This window comes from Leguminivora glycinivorella, chromosome 13 (genome assembly GCF_023078275.1).
Source record: "Leguminivora glycinivorella isolate SPB_JAAS2020 chromosome 13, LegGlyc_1.1, whole genome shotgun sequence".
In the NCBI taxonomy this organism is placed as follows: Eukaryota; Metazoa; Arthropoda; class Insecta; order Lepidoptera; family Tortricidae; genus Leguminivora; species Leguminivora glycinivorella.
The window spans coordinates 20866371-20888377 of NC_062983.1; the positions used below are offsets into that span (position 1 = coordinate 20866371).

The following is a 22007-nucleotide window of genomic DNA, read 5'->3' on the forward strand; positions in this document are numbered from 1 at the left end:
TCATTCGCCTATATTTTTCCGCAGATCAACAGTCAATTACCATAACAAGAGGTTCTTGAACGTCATAAACAACAATAGATTGTGACAATATAAGTGGAAAAAACATTAAAACACAATGGACAAAGGGCATCTTTATGGTTCTAGTTTCTCGCCTCGACATTAGCGATTAACATAGGACGAGAAAAAATATGCTTATCATGCAATCTGCGCGTACGATATCGTTTAAGACGGAACGATGATTGACTCACCTTTGATAAATCATCATCAATTCAGACAAATCACCCATAGTCTTAATTGCCTAAGGCACCGGCCACATCAGACCGTCGCGTGTCTCGGGGCGCGCAACGGGCGTCCGCGCCACGCCACCTGAGTGTAATTCAAAAAGCGTCTCCTCAGTACATTTTGTATAGGAAGGACGTAAGGCGCGCCGCCAAGCGGCGCGGCGCGCGCCCCGACGCCGCCACGCCACCTGGGGCGCGTCTTACGTCTTTCCTATACAAAATGTACTGAGGAGGCGTTTTTTGAATTACACTGAAGCGGCGTGGCGCGGACGCCCGTTGCGCGCCCCGAGACACGCGACGCTCTGGTGTGGCCGGTCACTAACGGTGCTCCCACACTGGCTGTTATAAATGTTATCACAGAATATATAATAGTACAAGTACAGAAGGCCCACTGCTTTGATGTTCCCGAAATGCCGCCTTTTTAAATACCTATAAAATTCTTACAAAGAAACGAGCCGCACGTGCGCGGCGTCCGGTGATAGGGTTACCAATGGATCCAAACGAATTAATGCTCACATAAAATGTTATACTATTATATTCAAGTCTTGGGTACTTTCTAGGTATATATGCTGTAGTTATATATTTTTGTTCAAGTTCCAACATCACAAGCCTTATTGAACTTTTCCGTGGGACTTAATCGATAGTAGATATGTCTATTTAACTAAGTATTATTAGCCATTTTCATTTCATTTATTTATTTCTCACATATAAGCTAACAGTGTTTCACCAAAACGCTTACACGGTATACAATAAAAGACTAAGAGCTAAACAATTATAAATAACATGCAGGAGATATACAATTATACATTTAAAAAAATATCAAAATAAAAAATGTCAATAAAATTATCAAAAATCACTAAGTATTAAATAATATCAGGTACCAAATTTATACAAGTCAGCTCAAAAATAACAATACAAGTACAACTACGCAGAATCAAGTACCGGCATGACAGCTTTTAAAAAAACACCTAACCGGTCAGCAAATATGTCGGCATCCTGGACCTGCATTAATACCTCATTTATTAGCGAGACGGCCCGGGCGGACGGCGCATTCGCAGCACGCACAGTACGCGTGACAGAGGCTGCCAGTAGGCGTCTACGCCTTCGAGCAGGACGTGCACATTCCGCACGCGGACATCGCTTAAAAAAACCTCGCGACGTAAAGTAACAATAGAAAGTGCGAACGTGCATTCCGTGAGAACGCGCGCCACCCTTGAGTAGGCCGCGAACTCGCGGCCGCCAGGATGTACTTGTAGCGCGGCGATAGAATCGCGGAGTGAGCCGCCCCTGATGTTATATAACACTGGTGTGACAGGGACAGGTAATGTCAATGCCGTCGCGATGTCAGTCACAGTGTGATATAACTTAGGGATGTCAGGAATGTCGCATGTGTCACATTCGCGAATGCGAATATTCAGAATGCGAATGCGAATATCGCTGAATTTCATAAAAAACCAAAATAAAAACCAAGCAATCACCAACAACCCGCTGGGTAAAAATGCTTACTATTGGTCATAATCAAGGATCGGACAAACGCCCGTCATTTCGAAAATGTAACCCTGTTCCGTACAGCAGAGACTTCCTTATGTTAATAAAAAAATTGTAAGTGTTTTATAAATTTATTGGACCATATAATTTACTAGCGACCCGCCCCGGCGTCGCACGGGTACTATACCTACATGTAAACCTTCCTCTACAATCACTCTATCTATTAAAAAAATCGCATCAAAATCCGTTGCGTAGTTTTAAAGATTTAAGCATACATAGGGACATAGGGACAGAGAAAGCGACTTTGTTTTATACTATGTAGTGATAGTGATATCCAGTGACAAATTAGTTAATGATTATTATTACGAAAATTACTTTTGCCAATAAAATAGAATGACCAAATTTTTTTCTAAATTTTCAGGTGTGAGCCTATAACGACGTGAATTTAGGACCCATTTATGCGTTGAAAAAGTCCGTTCACAGTCTACGGACGTCATAGGGGCATATGTAATCGTTGACATTGGTATATTGTTCTCCCAATATGATTGTGCCTCGGAGTTAATTTTCTCATGAATTTCGAAAAATTTGTTTCCGCAATTCGAAAGATTAAGAAATTAGTAAAAATCCCCAGTTTAAAAAAAGATTTTCTGTACATAAAAAAATATTTCCAAGTCATCCCAGAAAAAATTCTTGAACTACAAAGGACGAAGTTACACATTAAAAAAGCATTTAAAATTGTTAAGGACATAAGGACTGTTTTACAAAATATTCCTGGGAGTTTTAAAGATCTACAGCTATGTCAAAATTTCAAGCAATTTTTAATAGGAATCCTGACTACATCACCGTGAAACAAATTCATGATAAAATTAACTCCGAGGCACAATCATATTGGGAGAACAATATACCAATGTCAACGATTACATATGCCCCTATGACGTCCGTAGACTGTGAACGGACTTTTTCAACGCATAAATGGGTCCTAAATTCACGTCGTTATAGGCTCACACCTGAAAATTTAGAAAAAATTTTGGTCATTCTATTTTATTGGCGAAAGTAATTTTCGTAATAATAATCATTAACGTAGACATTGGCGTAGGGATGTGACGACCCCATCGCCCATTGGTTTAACCAGTGCAATCAGTCAACGCAGGGCAGCTTGTGGCGAGCTGTTGGGGCGACCCCACGTACCCGAGTGCTCCTTGGGAGTTCTGTTACCCGTAAGGCGGGTGGGTGGGACAGTACTCTCTACCTCTGGCTTGCCTTGGCTGGCCGTCCAGAGTGGAGTCGTTAGGGCTATATGCTCCAGGGGTGGAAGTGAAAATTTGCATAAGACGCGAGTTGGTACAGTGGCTTGACAGCCACTGGGCAGAAAGCGGTGTACACCTCTCAACACCCTTGAGTTCCCACACCGGTGTTGCCCTTGAGCCATCTTGAATGTCGCTTTTTGTGGGGGGCCCATCTTGTGGGGACGAGTCACCGTCTGCCGGAAATAAAATTGGATACCATTTTATTAGGCAGGCGTCCGGTTTTTTTATCCATAGGCCAGTATTTAGTCCATCACTTTCATCAAAATAGCCCAGTTCATTTTAGATTCCATTAACTCTCAAATAGTCCTTACACCCTGGCGGGTGCTGCCTCTGCGTGTGTCCTATGATACGGGCAAGGGCAGCATCCGCTCGGTGTAACCCTTACATTTCATTAAAGTGTCAAAAGGGCCTCTACGCGTTGGCTTCGGCCCCGCGCACGCCTCCCAAAGGTCCGGAACACCATTGTTCCGTGATGGGAAAGACAAAAAAAAAATCATTAACTAATTATATGGTCCAATAAATTTATAAAACACTTACAACTTTTTTTTATTAACATAAGGAAGTCTCTGCTGTACGGAACAGGGTTACATTTTCGAAATGACGGGCGTTTGTCCGATCCTTGGTCATAATGCCGAGTACGAACTTTACGCCGAACGAATTTGAGCTATCTGCGCATGCGTGAGTCGACAGTCGACAAGTAGCAATTGGAGCGGCCGGCGCGGGCGAGGAACAAGCTGCGACTTGCACATATTCGCATTCGCAAAACATTCGCATCGTTTGAAGCGAATGCGAATGTCAATGCAAATGTTTAACAGAATACGAATCTTTCGCATGCGAATGCGAATGCAAATATTCGTAACATCCCTAGATATAACATACGATATCGGATGTAGGACCATATTTATGCCGCCATCATTGATTTTTGCCTTTGAAATCCTTCCTACATCCGATATCGGATCGGATAATGTGAAAACGCTAGTGGCCTAAGTAGGTAGTCGACTCTTTATCACTTGTCTTCAACTCTGTCACGTTCAAACAAGTAAGCAAATGTGAAAGCGACATAAAAATGACAGGTGATAGATAGTAAATGAGGTTGGCTCGGCAATATTCACTTGATAGAAAAATTTACAAAATGAAATCGTCGAAATCTCTGATCAGCCGGCCTAGCCGAAATGACAATCGTTGACGCTAGAAGCCGATCGAAACGAAGTCTGTCTCCGTCGCGCCAATACGAAAAAGCGATAGAGAAAGCTACGAAAACGATATTATTGTAATCATTTGGCTAGGTAACCTGATTGCCAATTTGTCTCATAGACACAATAATGAAGCAAACTTTTTTTTCAGCAACTGTATGTGACGGGCGAGCAGTGTGACCCGTCCGAGTACGCAGGCGCGGAGTCCGCGTTGTGCTGCGTGTGCGCCTCGGCGCCGCTGTCGCGCGCCTGCTGCCCTGCAGACACGCCTGCCTGTGCGCACACTGCCTGCGTGAGTACACACAATACTATACAGCACACTGTCCGTGACAGGACAGTGTGAGCCGTCAGAGCGTTACGCAGGCGCTGAGTCTGTGCACTGCTGCCCTGCAGACACGCCTGCCTGTGCGCACACTGCCTGCGTGAGTACATAATATTAACCCCTCGGAGCGGTTTAGCACTACGTCCTATCGGAACCCGTAAAAATATGGTCCGTAGTAGCCGGAGAACTATGATAATTTACGGAGTTGATCCGATCCCCGTCATCCGATTTATTTCCGTCATTGTTCAGATCTAGGGCGTAAACTACCATACAAGAAAGTCCTACTGCTAGGTACTTACGGACCATAATTTCACGGGTTCGGATTGGAATCTGATTGGACGTAATGCAAAACCACTCTTAGATGCATCAATATTTTTAAGGTAGACCTACGTAATCAAAAAAGTCGCTTATAGGTTTGTACGTCTGATACTGATAGTGCACTCTAGCGGGACAAAATTACCCTAATATTATGCAGTGGTACCATTTCTCGTGGCGCAGACTTGACGCCCACGCTCAAAAGACCATGCGCGGATCCATGGGGGTCCCCCCCCCTGGAGCCTAGGTTAGCCATACAAATAGACTTCGTGACCCCACCCCGGGGCCTGGGTCTTTACCACGTGACCCCCTGCGCACGAAGCTGGATCCGCGCTTGCAAAAGACACTAGAGTGTTTTAGGGGTCTTCTGAGGATCTGATATACAATATTTTAAGAGGAGGAATCGTCACCTCTTAACGTGAGGGGTTACGCCTTGTTCCAAATCTGTCCCAGACAATCTAAACAGTAATTAAGAAAAGGAAAGTTATTTATTCAGTGCCCATTTTTAACATCATCAAAGCCTCATCTTAAATCAAAATTAAACACAATCATTATTTTATTCAATGGAGAACGATGCTGATCTGATAGCCAGGGCTACTCTATGGCTTCACAGTTGATGATCTAGCTGGTTGGTTGGTGGTAGGGATGGCACGAATGTCGCATGTGTCACATTCGCGAATGCGAATGCGAATGTGCGAATGCGAATGCGAATATCGCTGAATTTCATAAAAAACCAAAATAAAAACCAAGCAATCACCAACAACCCGCTAGGTAAAAAATTTAAAATACTTACTATTGGTCAAAATGCCGAGTACGAACTTCACGCCGTACGAATTTGACCTATCTGCGCATGCGCGAGTCGACAGTCGACAAGTAGCAATTGGAGCGGCCGGCGCGGGCGAGGAACAAGCTGCGACTTGCACACATTCGCATTCGCAAAACATTCGCATCGTTTGAAGCGAATGCGAATGTCAATGCAAATGTTTAAAAGAATGCGAATCATTCGCATATGCGAATACGAATGCAAATATTCGTAACATCCCTAGTTGGTGGTCTGATTTCGATAGGTAGTAAACTTAGATCACTTTTAAAAGAAAAACAATAGCGACAGCGACAAGAAAAACAAAAAATATAGTACTAGTAAAACTAGAATAATAGGTAACCTGTTTCTATTACTTAATATCTTATACTTTTAAACGAGCAATTCTTGTATATTTATTTATTTGCGCGCGGCGCCACTGTCGCATGTAGCAGCAAATTTAAACTGCTCCGTTATTCTTTATTTATTTAAATTATTAAGTGCATATTTTGTTTGACTTAAACCAATATATTACTTTATTGAAGCGATAAAAAGAAAAGTGTGATAAAAAAGTGTTCAAAATGCCACCAACAAAAGCAAAGCCCAAAGAAAAGTGTTGTGACGGAAAGTTGAAAGACGTTATTTTAAATTTACAAAGTACTATTCACGAAATGAAACAAAAAATGGACATTACATACGATTTAATTCAATGCCAACAACGAGAAATTTCAAGACAAAGGGATATAAACTTACGGATATTACAAATACTTAATAACGACCAAACTGACCTTGATCTACAACAGGTAAAGACATCATTACTGAATGACTCAGGTCCACAAGCACTACACTTTATTGACGACACTACACAAGGAACACTAGCACCAACCACAGAGAATACATCTTCATCGAAGCACGAGACATCCTACAAGACGCCTCCAGGTCCTGCAGATCGAACGCCGGTGGAACTGCCGCGGCTCCGAACCCGCACCCGTCGCAAACTGCAGTCAGAAAGCCTCGCTGCTCAACCATCATCATCAGACGACATCTCTTCCGAGCCACCTGTCCGTGCAGCACCAAAACCAGCCTATCCTCTTGTCCGGCCTCCAGTCACCCAGGGTGTAGTGGTACCCCCAAAGGAATGGGGAGTAGCGGAAAAGGAGCCAAGTTCTGTCGTGAAAGGTACACCGACTGCTGCATCCGCCCCACTGGCACTTCCAGCTGTGACGGTCCCTCCTGCGAGGTGCACTTTACTGACACCTTCTGATGCTGCATACGCTCCAATACGAGTAGCTGCACTTCATGATGCTGCGTGCGCGCCGGTGGCACCTCGTGACATCGCGTGCGCGCCGGTGGCACCCCCGATGTCGACGGTCATGGCTTCGGTGAAGCCTCACGGTGGGTTGCGAGCGGCTTCGCCGCGGTCCGTTAGCCTGCACATCTTCAACCTGAACGAGGAAACCAGCTGCGACGACGTCGTTAATCACATCCAAACCAGCATCGGAGTCCAGGTAGATAGGTGTGAACAGCTGAAGGTCACGAGAGGTCATTACTCGTCCTTCAAAATTGATGTGGCGGCGAATAAAGTAGGTGTAGTACGTAGTCACAAGCACTGGCCGGCTGGCGTGTCCATCAGGCACTTCAACACGGTTAAGCCAAAAAACTACCTAGTGACCAGCGGCGACCGCCCGCCACGCTAGCACAATCTTCACGTTTTAAAGTCATCCACCAAAATGTAAGGTCAATATGCGGCAAATCCGGGTTACTAGACTTATTATTAAACTCAGAAAAGCCCGATGTACTAGCTTGTAGTGAGACATGGTGCAAAAACTACGAAATCGAGCGAGTTAGGTTATGTGACTATCGGCTCGCAAACAGCTACTGTCGTAAAAACATAGCACACGGCGGCGTCGCGCTGTACACACGGGGCGATGTTGAATATCGGCCGCGAAATGACCTACAGACATTAGCTATCGAGTTTCATTTTGAATTCACTGCAATTGAAATATGTAATTTAAATTTGATTATTATTGTTTTATATCGCACCGGAAATGGTGATTTTGACATGTATTTAAATAACTTAGATTTATTATTAGATAAACTTACAAATGAGGATAAAAAGTTCATTTTAGTCGGAGATCATAATGTCGATTTTTTATCGGATAACATTTCTAAACGGCGAGTAGATGAGATCCTTCAAAGCTACATGTGTAGAAACTGTGTTGAGTTTCCGACCCGTGTGACCGCGCACAGTGCAAGTAGCATCGACTGCGGGCTGGTGGCGCGCGGGTGGAGGGGCGTCGCGGCCGCGCCGCTCGACACCCCCATCAGCGACCACAGCGCTCAGGTGTTTACTTTGCCCGTAGATGAGGTGAGACAAAAAATCAAGCCAAACACTCACATCAAAAAGAGGCTATATACTGACCAATCCTTATTATTGTTTTATATTGACATTGAAAATTACAATTGGAATTTTATTTTTGACGACATTATTTCTATTGACAATAAATTTAATAAATTATTTAACGTTTTAAAGTATTATATTGATGTACATTTCCCAATCAAAAATATTTTATTAAAGAAAAATAAGTCGGTCCCATGGCTTAATGAAACCCTCGCGAAACACATTTTAGATTATAACGGTTTAACTGAAATTAAACGTCAATACCCGGAACTGGAAACCCTAACGGAACGCATCAGCTATCAAGCTGATCGTATAAAATCCGAGACCTTGACAACACGACGAGATTATTATGCAAATCGCATTGTCAATAGCAAAAATCCGTCGAAAGAAATGTGGCGTGTCGTTAACCAGGAAGCATCCACAAAACAAGCGCAACATACCATGTCCCTAAAGGATGACAACGGAAAAAATATACCAACTCAGGAAGTACCAGAACACTTAAACCAACACTTTCTCACAGTAGCTTCGAAGTTTAAATTAAATATTAATAAATCGGACTCTGTACATCACGTACAACAACAATTACACAACACAAACGTACCTGAATTAGTCCTACCTAAAATTACTCTGACAGACCTCAACCGTGTGTTACGGTCCATGATGAAAAAAACACGACCTTGGACTTTTACGACATATCTCTGGACATACTCGAGTGTGTTTGGCCAATCGTTGCAGGGTTGCTAGTACATCTTATAAACACCATGTTCACTTGTGGAGTATACCCTGACGTGTTGAAATGCACTCGTGTATGTCCAGTATATAAAGGTAAAGGGGAAAAATGTTCAGTCGACAACTACAGGCCCATCACCATTGTACCTAATATATCTAAAATTATAGAACAAATTATATCTAATACTTTAATGCATCATCTCGAGACAAATAACCTACTGACGGACAGACAATACGCGTATAGAAAAAGTAGATCTACAACAACAGCGGCATATCAAATATACGATTGCATTTCAACCGCTTTAGATGCAAAGGAGAAGGTAGCAGGGGTATTCTGCGATCTATCGAAAGCGTTCGATGTAATAAGTCATGAACTGATTCTGGAAAAGATAGGGCATTACGGAATAAAAAATAAAGTTCATGATTTATTTGCATCGTTCCTTGAAAATAGAAGGCAGACGGTAGAGGTCAAAATGGAGATATCAGGCTCCATTGAAAACATTAGATCCAAGGCAGGAGTACTCAAATTAGGTATCCCACAAGGATCTGCGCTCGGAAACACCCTGTTTTTGATATTTATAAATGACCTCCCTACCTCTGTTACCGAAGGTATGACAGTGTTGTTTGCTGATGATACCACCGTGGTAGTAACTGCTCACACGTATACACAACTCGAGCAAAATATCTCAAACGCTTACCACCAACTACACGAGTGGTTCTCGTCAAACGGCCTTGTCTTAAACACTACAAAGTCGAACATAATGCTGTTCTCAGCTGGAAACACCACACACATTCCACTGGTACAGAGTCCGATACCACGCTGCGAGTCATGCAGGTTCCTCGGATTCACAATTGACGCCAAGCTGAAGTGGAAAGACCACGTAGACAATTTGTGTGGAAGTTTGGGCAGCGCTTTATTTGCTCTGCGCAAACTGAAACCAATTGTCTCAAATGACGCTCTAAAACAAATATACTACGCGTACTTCTTTTCACTGATGCAATACGGCATAATTTTGTATGGAAACTCAACAGATTCAGACCGAGTATTTTTGATGCAAAAACGGGCTGTACGGATATTGGCTGGTGTGAATCCGAGGCACTCGTGCAGAGAGCTCTTCAAAAAATTCAATATGATGACCTATTACTCGCTTTACGTGTACGAAATTATAATGTTTACGCGAAAACATATTCATAAATTCAAACGGTCAAATATGCTTGGCGGAATAACCCGTCAAACGGGGCGATTACTGCCCGTGCCGCGCCGACTAGCGCTTCTCGACAAGAACCCGCGAGTAATAGGTCCATCACTTTATGAACGCCTACCCGCCAGTATCAGAAATGTAACCTCCGACGACATATTTAGTCACCAATTAAAAGAACTTTTACTATCGACACCACTGTACTCAGTTAAAGAGTACACTGAAATGTACAAATATTAATGGACATTGATAAAATTGCTTTTTTTATATTATTATTATTATCTTTGATTTTTGACATTGTTTTTAGCACTTATGACGTTTGACATTATATTCACTAGGAAGCCCTAGTACTATATACAAACATTTGTTTTTTGGACATTATTAATGTAATTTTATTTTTTAATTTAATTGCTTTATTATGACATATTATTATTGGTTTACTTTTTAATTTGATGATTATTATTGTTTGTATCAATTATTTTCTTATTATTATGTTGTGACGATCTTTTTGTGAATTGGTGCTATTTTTAAGTTAAAATAACATGTAATTTTCATCAAGAAATAAATATAATCAATCAATCAATCAATCAATATTTATACCGACGATGTCGGAAACCGCTCTAACGATTTCGCTGAAATTTGTTATGTGGGGGTTTTCGGGGGTGAAAAATCGATCTAGCGTAGCCTTAGATCCCGGAAAACGCGAATCTTCGAGTTTTCATGAGTTTTTCTTTCGCGTTAGTAAAATTAAAATATGGTCGTTAATTTCGCCGCGCGCGCATCGATTCCGCTTAGCTCAGTCGTACGAGGTCGGTCTAATGTACGCAGATAGATCGTAGGTATCAGGGTTTCGAATCCCGGCCAGAAATTAAGTTTTTGTTTTTTGTCTTTTTTTTTGTTTTTGTATTTATAAGAGTTTTTTTTTATCTAAAGACGTGATATATTAAAATAGAACCAAGCGAAGCTCGGTCGCCCAGATATTAGGTACTAAAGCGTGCTACGTGCAAGCACGCGTTTTACTAATTTGTAATTAATTGCAAGTAATTATCTATATCCGCATAACTGGCTAATAAGGTACCATGCCATTATTGTCTTCAAATAACAATGTTGACCGAATGACCAGAACGGTGCTATTAGTACATAATACGCGACCACTAACAATGCTGTAACATTAAAATCTTATTACTCTAATGAGTCTAAGGAGAACCCTTAGATTTTTCGGTCACATCATGAGATCACCAATGCATAATATGGAGAAGTGTATCATCTTGGGGCGAATGAATGGTAAACGCGCTTGGGGTGGGGCTCGTAAGAGATGGTCTGACTGTGTGAAGAAGTCGACTGGCGGCAGCCTATACCGTGCAGTCCACATGGCTTATGACCGCGTTCAATGGAGACACGCTACTTGTGGTCGCGATCCTCAGCATTGAGGGAATGAGAAAGAAGAAGAAGAGTCTAAGGAGTACTTTCTGCACACGTCAGTTAGGGTTAAAGTGTAACTAGTTTTAGTCCTAAACACAGATCAATACAACAAGATGGCCCTTACAGGGCGACTCGCGGTCACCAAGCATACGACAAATCAGGTTTATAAAAGTTTGAACGCGTGCGACACCGATCAGTAGCGCCCAAGTATACGACCCGCTAACAGTGTCCGTGTCCGCTCGGGAAAAAATCTTAAATAATCAATTTTGGTTGCAAACAATGGTCTCTTACAGCATAAAGTGGTGTGGCAAGTCTTCTAACACTTCTACATGAAAAAAAGATGGAACAACATTCCACAGTTAAGTCAAATTAATTATTTTGTTGAATATTGTTTATTGTCCGCGGAGTTCATTTATACTGGTCAATATGGTTGTGCTGAGCGGCGCCGAGGCGCGTCCATCCCTCTTTACCGAGTTAACAATGTGATATGCTATCCCTTTCACGTAAACGACTAGGCATTGGGCCATGTTAGTTTATGTCTGTTGCGGGAACTTCGTACTGCCGTTCGTACCATGTGCTACCATTTTATGAAATATAAAAGAAAGCAGATTTGTAATAGTGAATAATTATCTAGAATCTGTAGAGTCTGTAGTGGTATTTAGTTCATTGATTAGTTTAGAATATTTAGTTGGTTATTTAACTTAGTAAACGTAAGTAAAAATGCACAGTTTAGTTATTAGTTACTAGAATGATTTTTATTGAGATGCTATCACAATTATCATCCTCCTTGCGTTATCCCGGCATCGGCATTCGCCACGGCTCATGGGAGCCTGGGGTCCGCTTTGGAAACTACTACCAAGATTTGGCGTAGGCACTAGTTTTATGAAAGCGACTGCCATCTGACCTTCCAACCCGAAGGGTAACTAGGCCTTATTATAATTTAATTATAATATTATAATTTGTTGCAAAACAAATTCACCACAGTACTGGTACCGGTACCATTGTCTATAATAGACATGTCCCATTCCCATCCCTACTGCTAATCATAAAGGCGCGCCATTATTTGAAACGACCAATGGCAGCACCGTGCGCGCCCGCCTCACCCCGCAAGGATTGGTGATTTGCGTCTCGAACAATATCGCTTGCATTTGGCTTCTAGTGGGGTGTTCTGTGGTCCTAAAATATACTTCTGTCTAATATAAGTAACTAGTTTAGCTACGTGACTAGCGCCGACAGCGATTAAAAAAACATTATGATCTAATACTAAATTACTAATAAGTTACGGCGAAGGTATTTAGTTAATATTTGATGAGGAAACCACTAGACAGACAAGAAACAACAGTGATTTATAAACAAGTTCTTACATAGAATGAACACTTTCACAGTCCAGGTTTTATGACGTAGGTAAGTGGAGGGCCGACCCGAAATCGCCTTTACATACCGACCCCTTGTTTTTTCTAACTAGCGGGAATAGCTATATTTAAAATCCACCAAATAAGATAGGTTCGACTATTTTCCATAATGTCGATAGCCAGGGAGGAAACGTGATTTTCATTGTAAGGACAAGACCCCACTAAAGCCGGCAACAGACAGTCTTAAATTTCATAGTCTTAAAAAAATCATAATCTTATGAAATCACATCGAGTGCACGGATTTCCATACAATTTCGCAACTGTCCACACACAGTTTTATTTCTTAAGATTATGATTTTTTTTCAGATTGATCTGACAGATTGCGAATAATCTGTATTTTAAGAATGTGTGTGGCAAGGCAGTCGATCTGATTTTATCAGCAGTTCTTAAAAAGTTTGTACATAGCCACTTCAGCAAATTTTAATTGATCCTATTTTGTTACCAACATTTAGTGATATAAGTCGACTTTCGTAAGATATATACTGGATAATTGTTATAATTAAGAAAATATAGATTACTAGAGAACCTTAATGACCAAATAAAACTTACTAAAATCTCAATTCATGAAAGAAATCTTGGTAATAAAACCGGCCAAGAGCGTGTCGGGCCACGCTCAGTGTAGGGTTCCGTAGTTTTTCGTATTTTTCTCAAAAACTACTGAACCTATCAAGTTCAAAACAATTTTCCTAGAAAGTCTTTATAAAGTTCTACTTTTGTGATTTTTTTCATATTTTTAAAACATATGGTTCAAAAGTTAGAGGGGGGGGGACGCACTTTTTTTTTCCTTCAGGAGCGATTATTTCCGAAAATATTAATATTATCAAAAAACGATCTTAGTAAACCCTTATTAATTTTTAAATACCTATCCAACAATATATCACACGTTGGGGTTGGAATGAAAAAAAATATCAGCCCCCACTTTACATGTAGGGGGGGTACCCTAACAAAACATTTTTTTCCATTTTTTATTTTTGCACTTTGTTGGCGTGATTGATATACATATTGGTACCAAATTTCAGCTTTCTAGTGCTTACGGTTACTGAGATTATCCGCGGACGGACGGACGGACGGACAGACAGACATGGCGAAACTATAAGGGTTCCTAGTTGACTACGGAACCCTAAAAAAGGAATAATAAAAACAAATTTAACTTTTTCCTTAATTTTTGTACAAACTTTTCGAGAACTGCTGTTATAAGATTATGATTTTTTAAGATTATGAAATTTAAGACTGTCTGTTGCCGGCCTAACAGCAACAATTAACTGACCATCACTGGTCCACGTGTCGTTTCAAGAAGGTTTACGAGTCACGGCCGTTAGTTATGGCCGGGATGCACCAAAGCCGCGGTAATAACAAAAGAGTATCGATTAATTCGTGTCACGCCTCACCTTGGCCCTCGCATCGCGGACCGGTCGCAGTGTGAATGCTGAACGCACACGCTATCCTCTTTATCGTAGGCAACTGCAGGGCTAGCAAATGATAAGCGCGACAATATATCGCTGCGACATAGATCACACCTTATAGTTTCGCCATGTCTGTCTGTCCGTCCGTCCGTCCGCGGATAGTCTCAGTGACCGTTAGCACTAGAAAGCTGAAATTTGGTACCAATATGTATATCAATCACGCCAACAAAGTGCAAAAATAAAAAGAGGAAAAAAATGTTTTATTAGGGTACCCCCCGACACGTAAAGTGGGGAGTGATTTTTTTTTTACATTGCAATCCTAACGTGTGATATATTTTTGGATAGGTATTTAAAAATGAATACGGGTTTAATAAAATCGTTTTTTGATAACATTCATATTTTCGGAAATAATCGCTCCTAAAGGAAAAAAAAGTGTGCCCCCTCCTCTAACTTTTGAACCATATGTGTAAAAAATATGAAAAAAATCACAAAAGTAGAACTTTACAAAGACTTTCTAGGAAAATTGTTTTGAACTTGATAGGTTCAGTAGTTTTTGATAAAAATACGGAAAACTACGGAACCCTACACTGAGCGTGGCCCGACACGCTCTTGGCCGGTTTTTTTTTCTTATCGTAATTAATGACTGGATAGGTAGTCTCACGGCAGTCACGGCGACATAATCATGTAATCTAATTCTAATCAGTATTAGTATATTATGTACTTATATCGATGTCCGAGTACCCACAAGTCCCACAACACAAGCCTTCTTGAGCTTATCGTGGGACTCAGTCCACCTGTGTAAGAATGTCCTATAATATTTATTGTTCCATGATCTCCTTCATCAGTGTGGAGCGTCCTTTACGTTAAATTTTTACCGGCACGTCCGTACATCCGATGCGACTAGCTATCAATATTAATGTCCACCGCTAAAGTACTCCAAAATACATATGTGTAATGTAGATGGTTGGGTTCATTTCTTTACAAGTTTATTATGTAAAAACTTTCCATTGTGAGCAACACCAAATAATTGCAAAAACACGCTTCGCAAAAACATTTACATTACCTAAAAATTATAAATTCAGGTTGTCATTCATTTGTCATGTATGAACATTCTTTACTTTGCTTGTCTCCCTGGTCTTGTCTAAAATCAGTTTCCGCCCTCTCTTATTATCATACAATAGAAAAATATGTCACATCAAAAGGACACAACAATTAAAATAATGTTACTGTCAATAAATGTCAAATAAATGTGAAGCTTTTGCCCGCGGCTCCGCTCGCGTTAGAAAGAGACAAAAAGTAGCCTATGTCACTCTCCATTCCTTCAACTATCTCCACTTAAAAAATCACGTCAATTCGTCGCTCCGTTTTGCCGTGAAAGACGGACAAACAAACAGACACACACACTTTCCCATTTATAATATTAGTATGGACTAGCTTCTGCCCGCGGCTTCGCTCGCGCAAAGTTCTACAATGCTCCATACAAACTTCCACCCCCCATTTTAGGGAAGTGGGGGATTAGAAGGGACAAAAAGTAACATGTCACTCACCATTCCTTCAACTACATATCTCCACTTAAAAAATCACGTCAATTCGTCGCTCCGTTTTGCCGTGAAAGACGGACAAACAAACAGACACACATCACACTTCCCCATTTATAATATTAGTATAGATATTATTATGTAGTAATAGATAGATAGATAGATAGAATACTCTTTATTGGCACACCTCAGCAAGAGATACAGAAAAAAGATACAGCGGAAACAAAACAAATGAAATAATGTAGTAATGTAGTATGGGTAACAAAAACTACGCAACTGTCACTTTCGTTTAGTTTTTCTCTCCTTTATTAATACAATTGGAACTGTTTACTGATTTAAAATGGTAACTATTACGTGGCCTCGATGATCAATAATGACATCAGACTGCACAATACGTGATATCCTTAGTCAAGGACTGGTTCACCGGCCACGGAGGAAACCCAGAGGAAAACGGATGCATAAACAACCTGCAATGTCGTCTGACACTTATAGAAAGAAAAGAAAAATACTCGGGTTTGTTCGTGACTTAGGTGATTCAGGAAAAACGGCTAAATAAACACATTGAAACATGTTAAAAAAACCGGCCAAGAGCGTGTCGGGTCACGCTCAGTGTAGGGTTCCGTAGTTTTCCGTATTTTTCTCAAAAACTACTAAACCTATCAAGTTCAAAACAATTTTCCTAGAAAGTCTTTATAATGTTCTACTTTTGTGATTTTTTTCATATTTTTTAAACATATGGTTCAAAAGTTAGAGGGGGGGGGACGCACTTTTTTTTTCTTTAGGAGCGATTATTTCCGAAAATATTAATATTATCAAAAAACCGGCCAAGTGCGAGTCGGACTCGCCCACCGAGGGTTCCGTACCTACAAAACTATTAGGTACTTTTACGTTACTCACATAAGTCTAAAGACTGGGCTAGGCTAGAGGTATAGGTTCTCTAATGAGCATAATTGTGTTTAGCGCCACCTCTCGACGAATTCGCGAACTAATTAGCACAGCTTGCGTGAGGTCTTTTATAATGTTAACCAAATTCAACATTTTTTATTTTATTTTAAAGTAGGTGTTTTATGTAAGATTTCGTACACTAAAGTTATCCAGCCGATAAAGTTCGTTTGTCCCTTTCTATCACACCAATACGTCGGAAAGGGACAACCGAACTTTATCGGCTTGATAACTTAGTGTACGTTTATGAATAACGGGGTGAGTATTACCGTACTGTAAAAATGTAATGTATACGGATTAATGAATTTAATATAGATAGGTAATTATTGATATGTGGCAAAACGAAGGAAATTGTTTACACCTTCGCAATAAGTATCTAATGATATTTTTTTAATTTACCATGTTACTTCACGTACCTACTTAGGTACTTATTTTAAAAACTCTAAAAATGTCTATTGAGTTTCTGTCGCAGACCACCATGTGGCTTCTGCATATTCTGCGCTGTGATAGAGTTGCCATAGTAGGTATGTATATATTGTATAATAGGCAACAAGAGGCAAAAAACATATTGTGCTAAAATATTTAAAATACCTACAGTCATTTCCGAAACGTGTGAATTCATGTCAATACTTCTTTTATCAGTAATATTACACGGAGTAGGTAAACGTTTCGTGGCAGCGGCAGCGCACACTGCAGAGAGCGCACGTGGACACCGGCGCGGCGCCACAGAATATATAATAGCACAAGTAAAGAAGGCCCACTGCTTTGATGTTTCCGAAATGCCGCCTTTTTAAATACCTACAACATTCTTACAAAGAAACGAGCCGCACGTGCGCGGCGTCCGGTGATAGGGTTACCAATGGATCCAAACGAATTAATACTCACATTAAATGTTATATTATTATATTCAAGTCTTGAGTACTTTCTAGGTATATACGCTGTATTTATATATTTTTGTTCAAGGTTCCAACATCACAAGCCTTATTGAACTTTTCCGTGGGACTTAATCAGTAGTAGATCTGTATAAGAATATCTTTTGGTATTTATTTTATTCAATAGGTATGTCTATTTAATTAAGTATTATTAGCCATTCCACCCGCGGACATCGCTTAAAAAACCTCGCGACGTAAAGTAACAATAGAAAGTGCGAACGTGCATTCCGTGAGAATGTGCGCCACCCCTGAGTAGGCCGCGAACTCGCGGCCACAGCTCGCGGCCGCCAGGATATACTTGTAGCGCACGCGGCGATAGGTTAGCGGAGTGAGCCGCCCCTGGCGGCGCCAACGGACGCGTCCCAGCAAACATTTTAGGTAAAAATATCGATAAAACTACCTATTATAGGTCGCAAATCTGACAGTGACCAAAATGAGTTACCTCGAATCGACCTCGAATCCACGTGGAGTCGACCAAAGTGGGGAAAAAAAGCACGTGCCGGCTACGTCGACTCCACGTAATTTAAGTAATTGCGACCTAATGGTCGCCACTTAGGTGATTCTTGCGACGTGGAATCGACGTCGACACGACGTGCCATGGGTTGTAATGTACTAAATTGGTAAGACTTACCATTTTTCAAAGTTATTTCAACGTGGTTTTTACCATTAAATTACTAAAAAAGGTTATTTTTTTACGAGGTATCATGCAAAGAAAGAGACAAACATATTACGAGAGTATTTTCTTTTCGCTCACAAAAAAGGTCTGGCTAAAAATCTAACTTGAGTTTTGCAACGAGAATGGCGGCCATTACTTTACGTAAACTAATTATCTAGATCGATTACGCAGGAATTATACGATGAAATCTTGTGCGCTGAAAAATTTCTCGTGCAGTATGTTAGGTTTTTATTCAAAAGTACTGATGGGCTTTCGAAATACTTAAGTATTACTTATTTTAAAGCTCATAAATAGTATGTATTTCTTGTAAATAGGTTTCGTAATTTTGTGTTCGGTGTTTGTAATTATATTAACTTAACTATATATATTTTTATCATATAAATGACAATAAAAACACCGTTAAATGTTATCGTTTTAGTATTACAACATACCTATAATATGCAATTTACAATAACACCGTCTGATTGTAAGAAAACAAAATGTCGGCTTGACTAAGAAGTTAAATATACCTAAAAATACGACGTAATGGTATTTAAGTCAATTTTACGTAATATACACTTAATTCTACGACCTAATGGTGTCGAGTAACCATACAAGGTCAAAACGACCGCCATCATGACTATGCGTCGACCTCGTATCGCAAGACAGTATTTTGTTTGACAGCGCGGACGTAGGTTGCGTGCTAACGATTAGACGTGCCAAAGATAAATATTACGCATAGTGGTTTCCCAATAGGTAAGTTATATGTGACAATTGATTTTGAAACGTTTTCGGGTGTTTTTAGGGATCAACATAATACCTGATTTGATGAAATGTTTGCTTAGTTTAAAACATATCAACGTGCTTCACGCGTGTATGTAATAAAATTACATAAATATTTATTTTTAATTGACTCCAATTTTGGTTTTAGGTTTTTATTATTGCAATATGTCATATAAGATAGTGGCCACCCCGTCCCGACGGGGCCTGGAAATAACGCTTTTCCCTTCAGCGTGGGAGGAGAACGGCGTTCTGTCGTGGCCTCCTACGATGGTGAGCCGGCTACAGAAAGATGCGGAAAGTTATCCGGAACCACACTGGACGAAGTACAAGTGTGTTCCAAAGTGTTTTCCACTACCATAATATATTGCCGCAAACATAGGCTTTATGTTTGGCATGTCATAAATTGCCATAGCAATAGGCCATACTTCTGAAGAGGTACTGTTATATAGCGACATGCCGTCTACGTTGAACATTAGTTCAATACTGGATATTGCATTTAAATCCATATCCGATAAAGATTTCTTTAAGCAATTGCTTACGCCTTGGTACCAAAACTTTCCTTGGCCCATTGGCTCTATAAAGACATCGTCAGTCTTCAGTAGAGCTCGCCCGTCTTTAGGCAATTTAAAACCATATTTACTCAGTACAGCTAACAAGTCGTTTAAAGATGACTTGGTGGGTTTGTGCTGTACTGTCCATTCTCTTAGGTCTTCCACAAGTTTCATATTTAAATAATCTTTATTTGTCACATACTCATCTCCAGGATCTTCATTTTCTGATTCCTTGTTTGAACAGATTTCTTCATCGTCGCTCTTCTCATCTATATTATCAGATGGCAAAAAATCCTTGCTTGTGTGTGTGGTATCAGGATCAGAAGAAACACACAAAGTAGATACTCCTTGAAAACCGGATGTAGAAGCCAATTCACAATTTATTTCTTCTGATGTTTCACTCTGAACGTCCTTATAATTAGCCTTAGCCTTCTTAATCTTCCTATAATAACTACTGGAATGTCTATATTTTTTTTTCTCTTTGGCCATTGTTAACACAACACAACTTTTGATTTAAAAAACCGAAATAACTATTGAGTATATACGTCCTATTTCACCGAGATATGACTTATTTGTGAGTAAAAATAACTTGATCTGAGGTCGCCTCGCAAACGTCGACTTATTGGTTATTTTTTAGGGTTAATTTGACTATTAGGTAAATCTAAATGAAACCTTATGGTAATATTAGTACCTTACAAGTATTTATAACTTTATGGTCTAAATTTGGTCTCTCAAGAAGGTAATATTTAGTAGTAATATTTAGTAAGGTAATATTTAGTAGCAAAAGCGACTTAAATCGATGACCTAAAGGTCCCCAGTTTAAGAAAAATTACGTCGCATATACACCTAATATGGACGTACAAGTAAATATGAACAGTTGGTCGAGTTTCGAAGTTAATTTTACCTTATATTTTGCTCATCATCAACCTTTAAGTTTGTGACCTTATAGTGCTTTGATGAAGGGAAATTTACGTTTCAATGGCTCTATATTTTTACCCAGAAGTATAAATGTACGAGATGTGAATTTATGTGGTGCGTATGATGTAATTTTTACCTAAATTAGTAATATATTCTAGAGCATGGGTAAAAGCACTTAGAATGTTTGCTGGGGTCTGTGTGCGTGAGCTAGGTATGCATACAACTACAACTGCTGTAGGCACCGCCCCCCCCCCCCCCCCCCCCCCTCAGCGCGTCCTCTGCGGCGCGGCGATAATCACCTAGCCCTAAGGCCCTGGTTTCTCTGGCCCGTCACACGCGCCCGGCGGCGTTTGGATGTGAGCCGCGTGTGCCGCTGTGCCACACGCTATCGGTCGCGGGTGCGTGGGTTTTCTAACCCTTGGTCACCCGTCGTCGGCGACGGAACTCAGAAGCTCTGGTAGACTGATTTTTGAACTGTTGTGTTGTGCTCTGATCAAAATGAATGCAAAAATACTTACATTGTAATTCTTAGAGGAAGAAGATTATACGCGACTTAATCCGTTTCCATATAAATATTGATATTACCCAAAAAAGAGACAGTCAAACGATATTTTTGTATGAAACCGGCAAAAAGAAAGTGAAATTTTTAACTTGGTACTCAAACACTTGCATTGTAGTAAAGAAAAATTTACATCATATATTCGATTAAGTATATCGAAAACAGTTCACAGAAGTACAATTCATCCATTGAATTACTATGTACTAACATACTAGAAATTACACCCCAAACAAAGTCTGTGCTCCGGCCGGCACCGCGCGGCGCATGCGTGGGGAGGTACCGTGTCATACTCATACTCATACTCATTTATTTATAATATTGTTACATATTATACGTCACAATTGATTTAGGTACATAATTATTATATGGTATATTAAAATTAAAATTAGAGTAAGACGACCAATGACCACCTAGACGCGACACTCTTAGTGTAGACCTTTTTTTATACTTTTTGTAAAATACTAACCCCCTTATTCATAAACGCACACTAAAGTTATCAAGCCGATAAAGTTCGTTTGTCCCTTTTCGGCGTATTGGTGTGATAGAAATGTGATTATGTTATAGTATTTTATGCAACAGGCGTTTAAAGGAGGTAAAAAAAGACGAGTGGCGTGGGTAACAATTTGAGGCGAAGCCGAAAATTGTTATTAAGACGCCACGAGTATTTTTTGACTCAGTTAAACACCGTTGCATACAATACTTTTTCTACGACCATGCACTTAGTTTTTAATAGTTTTCTTGAATAACTTTCGTGAAATTCACATTGTTTCCTGTATTTTGACGCAAAGGTTTGAATTGTCAGCTCAGCTGCCCAAAGCCTCCCGCGCACGCGCGCAGTATCGTTATAACAATGCGTTG

General features: G+C 40.3%; 1 protein-coding gene across 1 annotated transcript in view; it reads left to right on the top strand.

Annotated features, from left to right (window-relative positions):
- Positions 1–22007, top strand: part of LOC125232325 (cell growth regulator with RING finger domain protein 1-like) — a 114067-nt gene that overhangs the window by 84942 nt on the left and 7118 nt on the right. Inside the window, exons 6-7 of the mRNA XM_048137952.1 lie at positions 4421–4565; positions 4641–4691. Of these exons, the coding sequence (XP_047993909.1) occupies positions 4421–4565; positions 4641–4691 (196 nt within the window). The remainder of the gene's footprint in view (positions 1–4420; positions 4566–4640; positions 4692–22007) is intronic.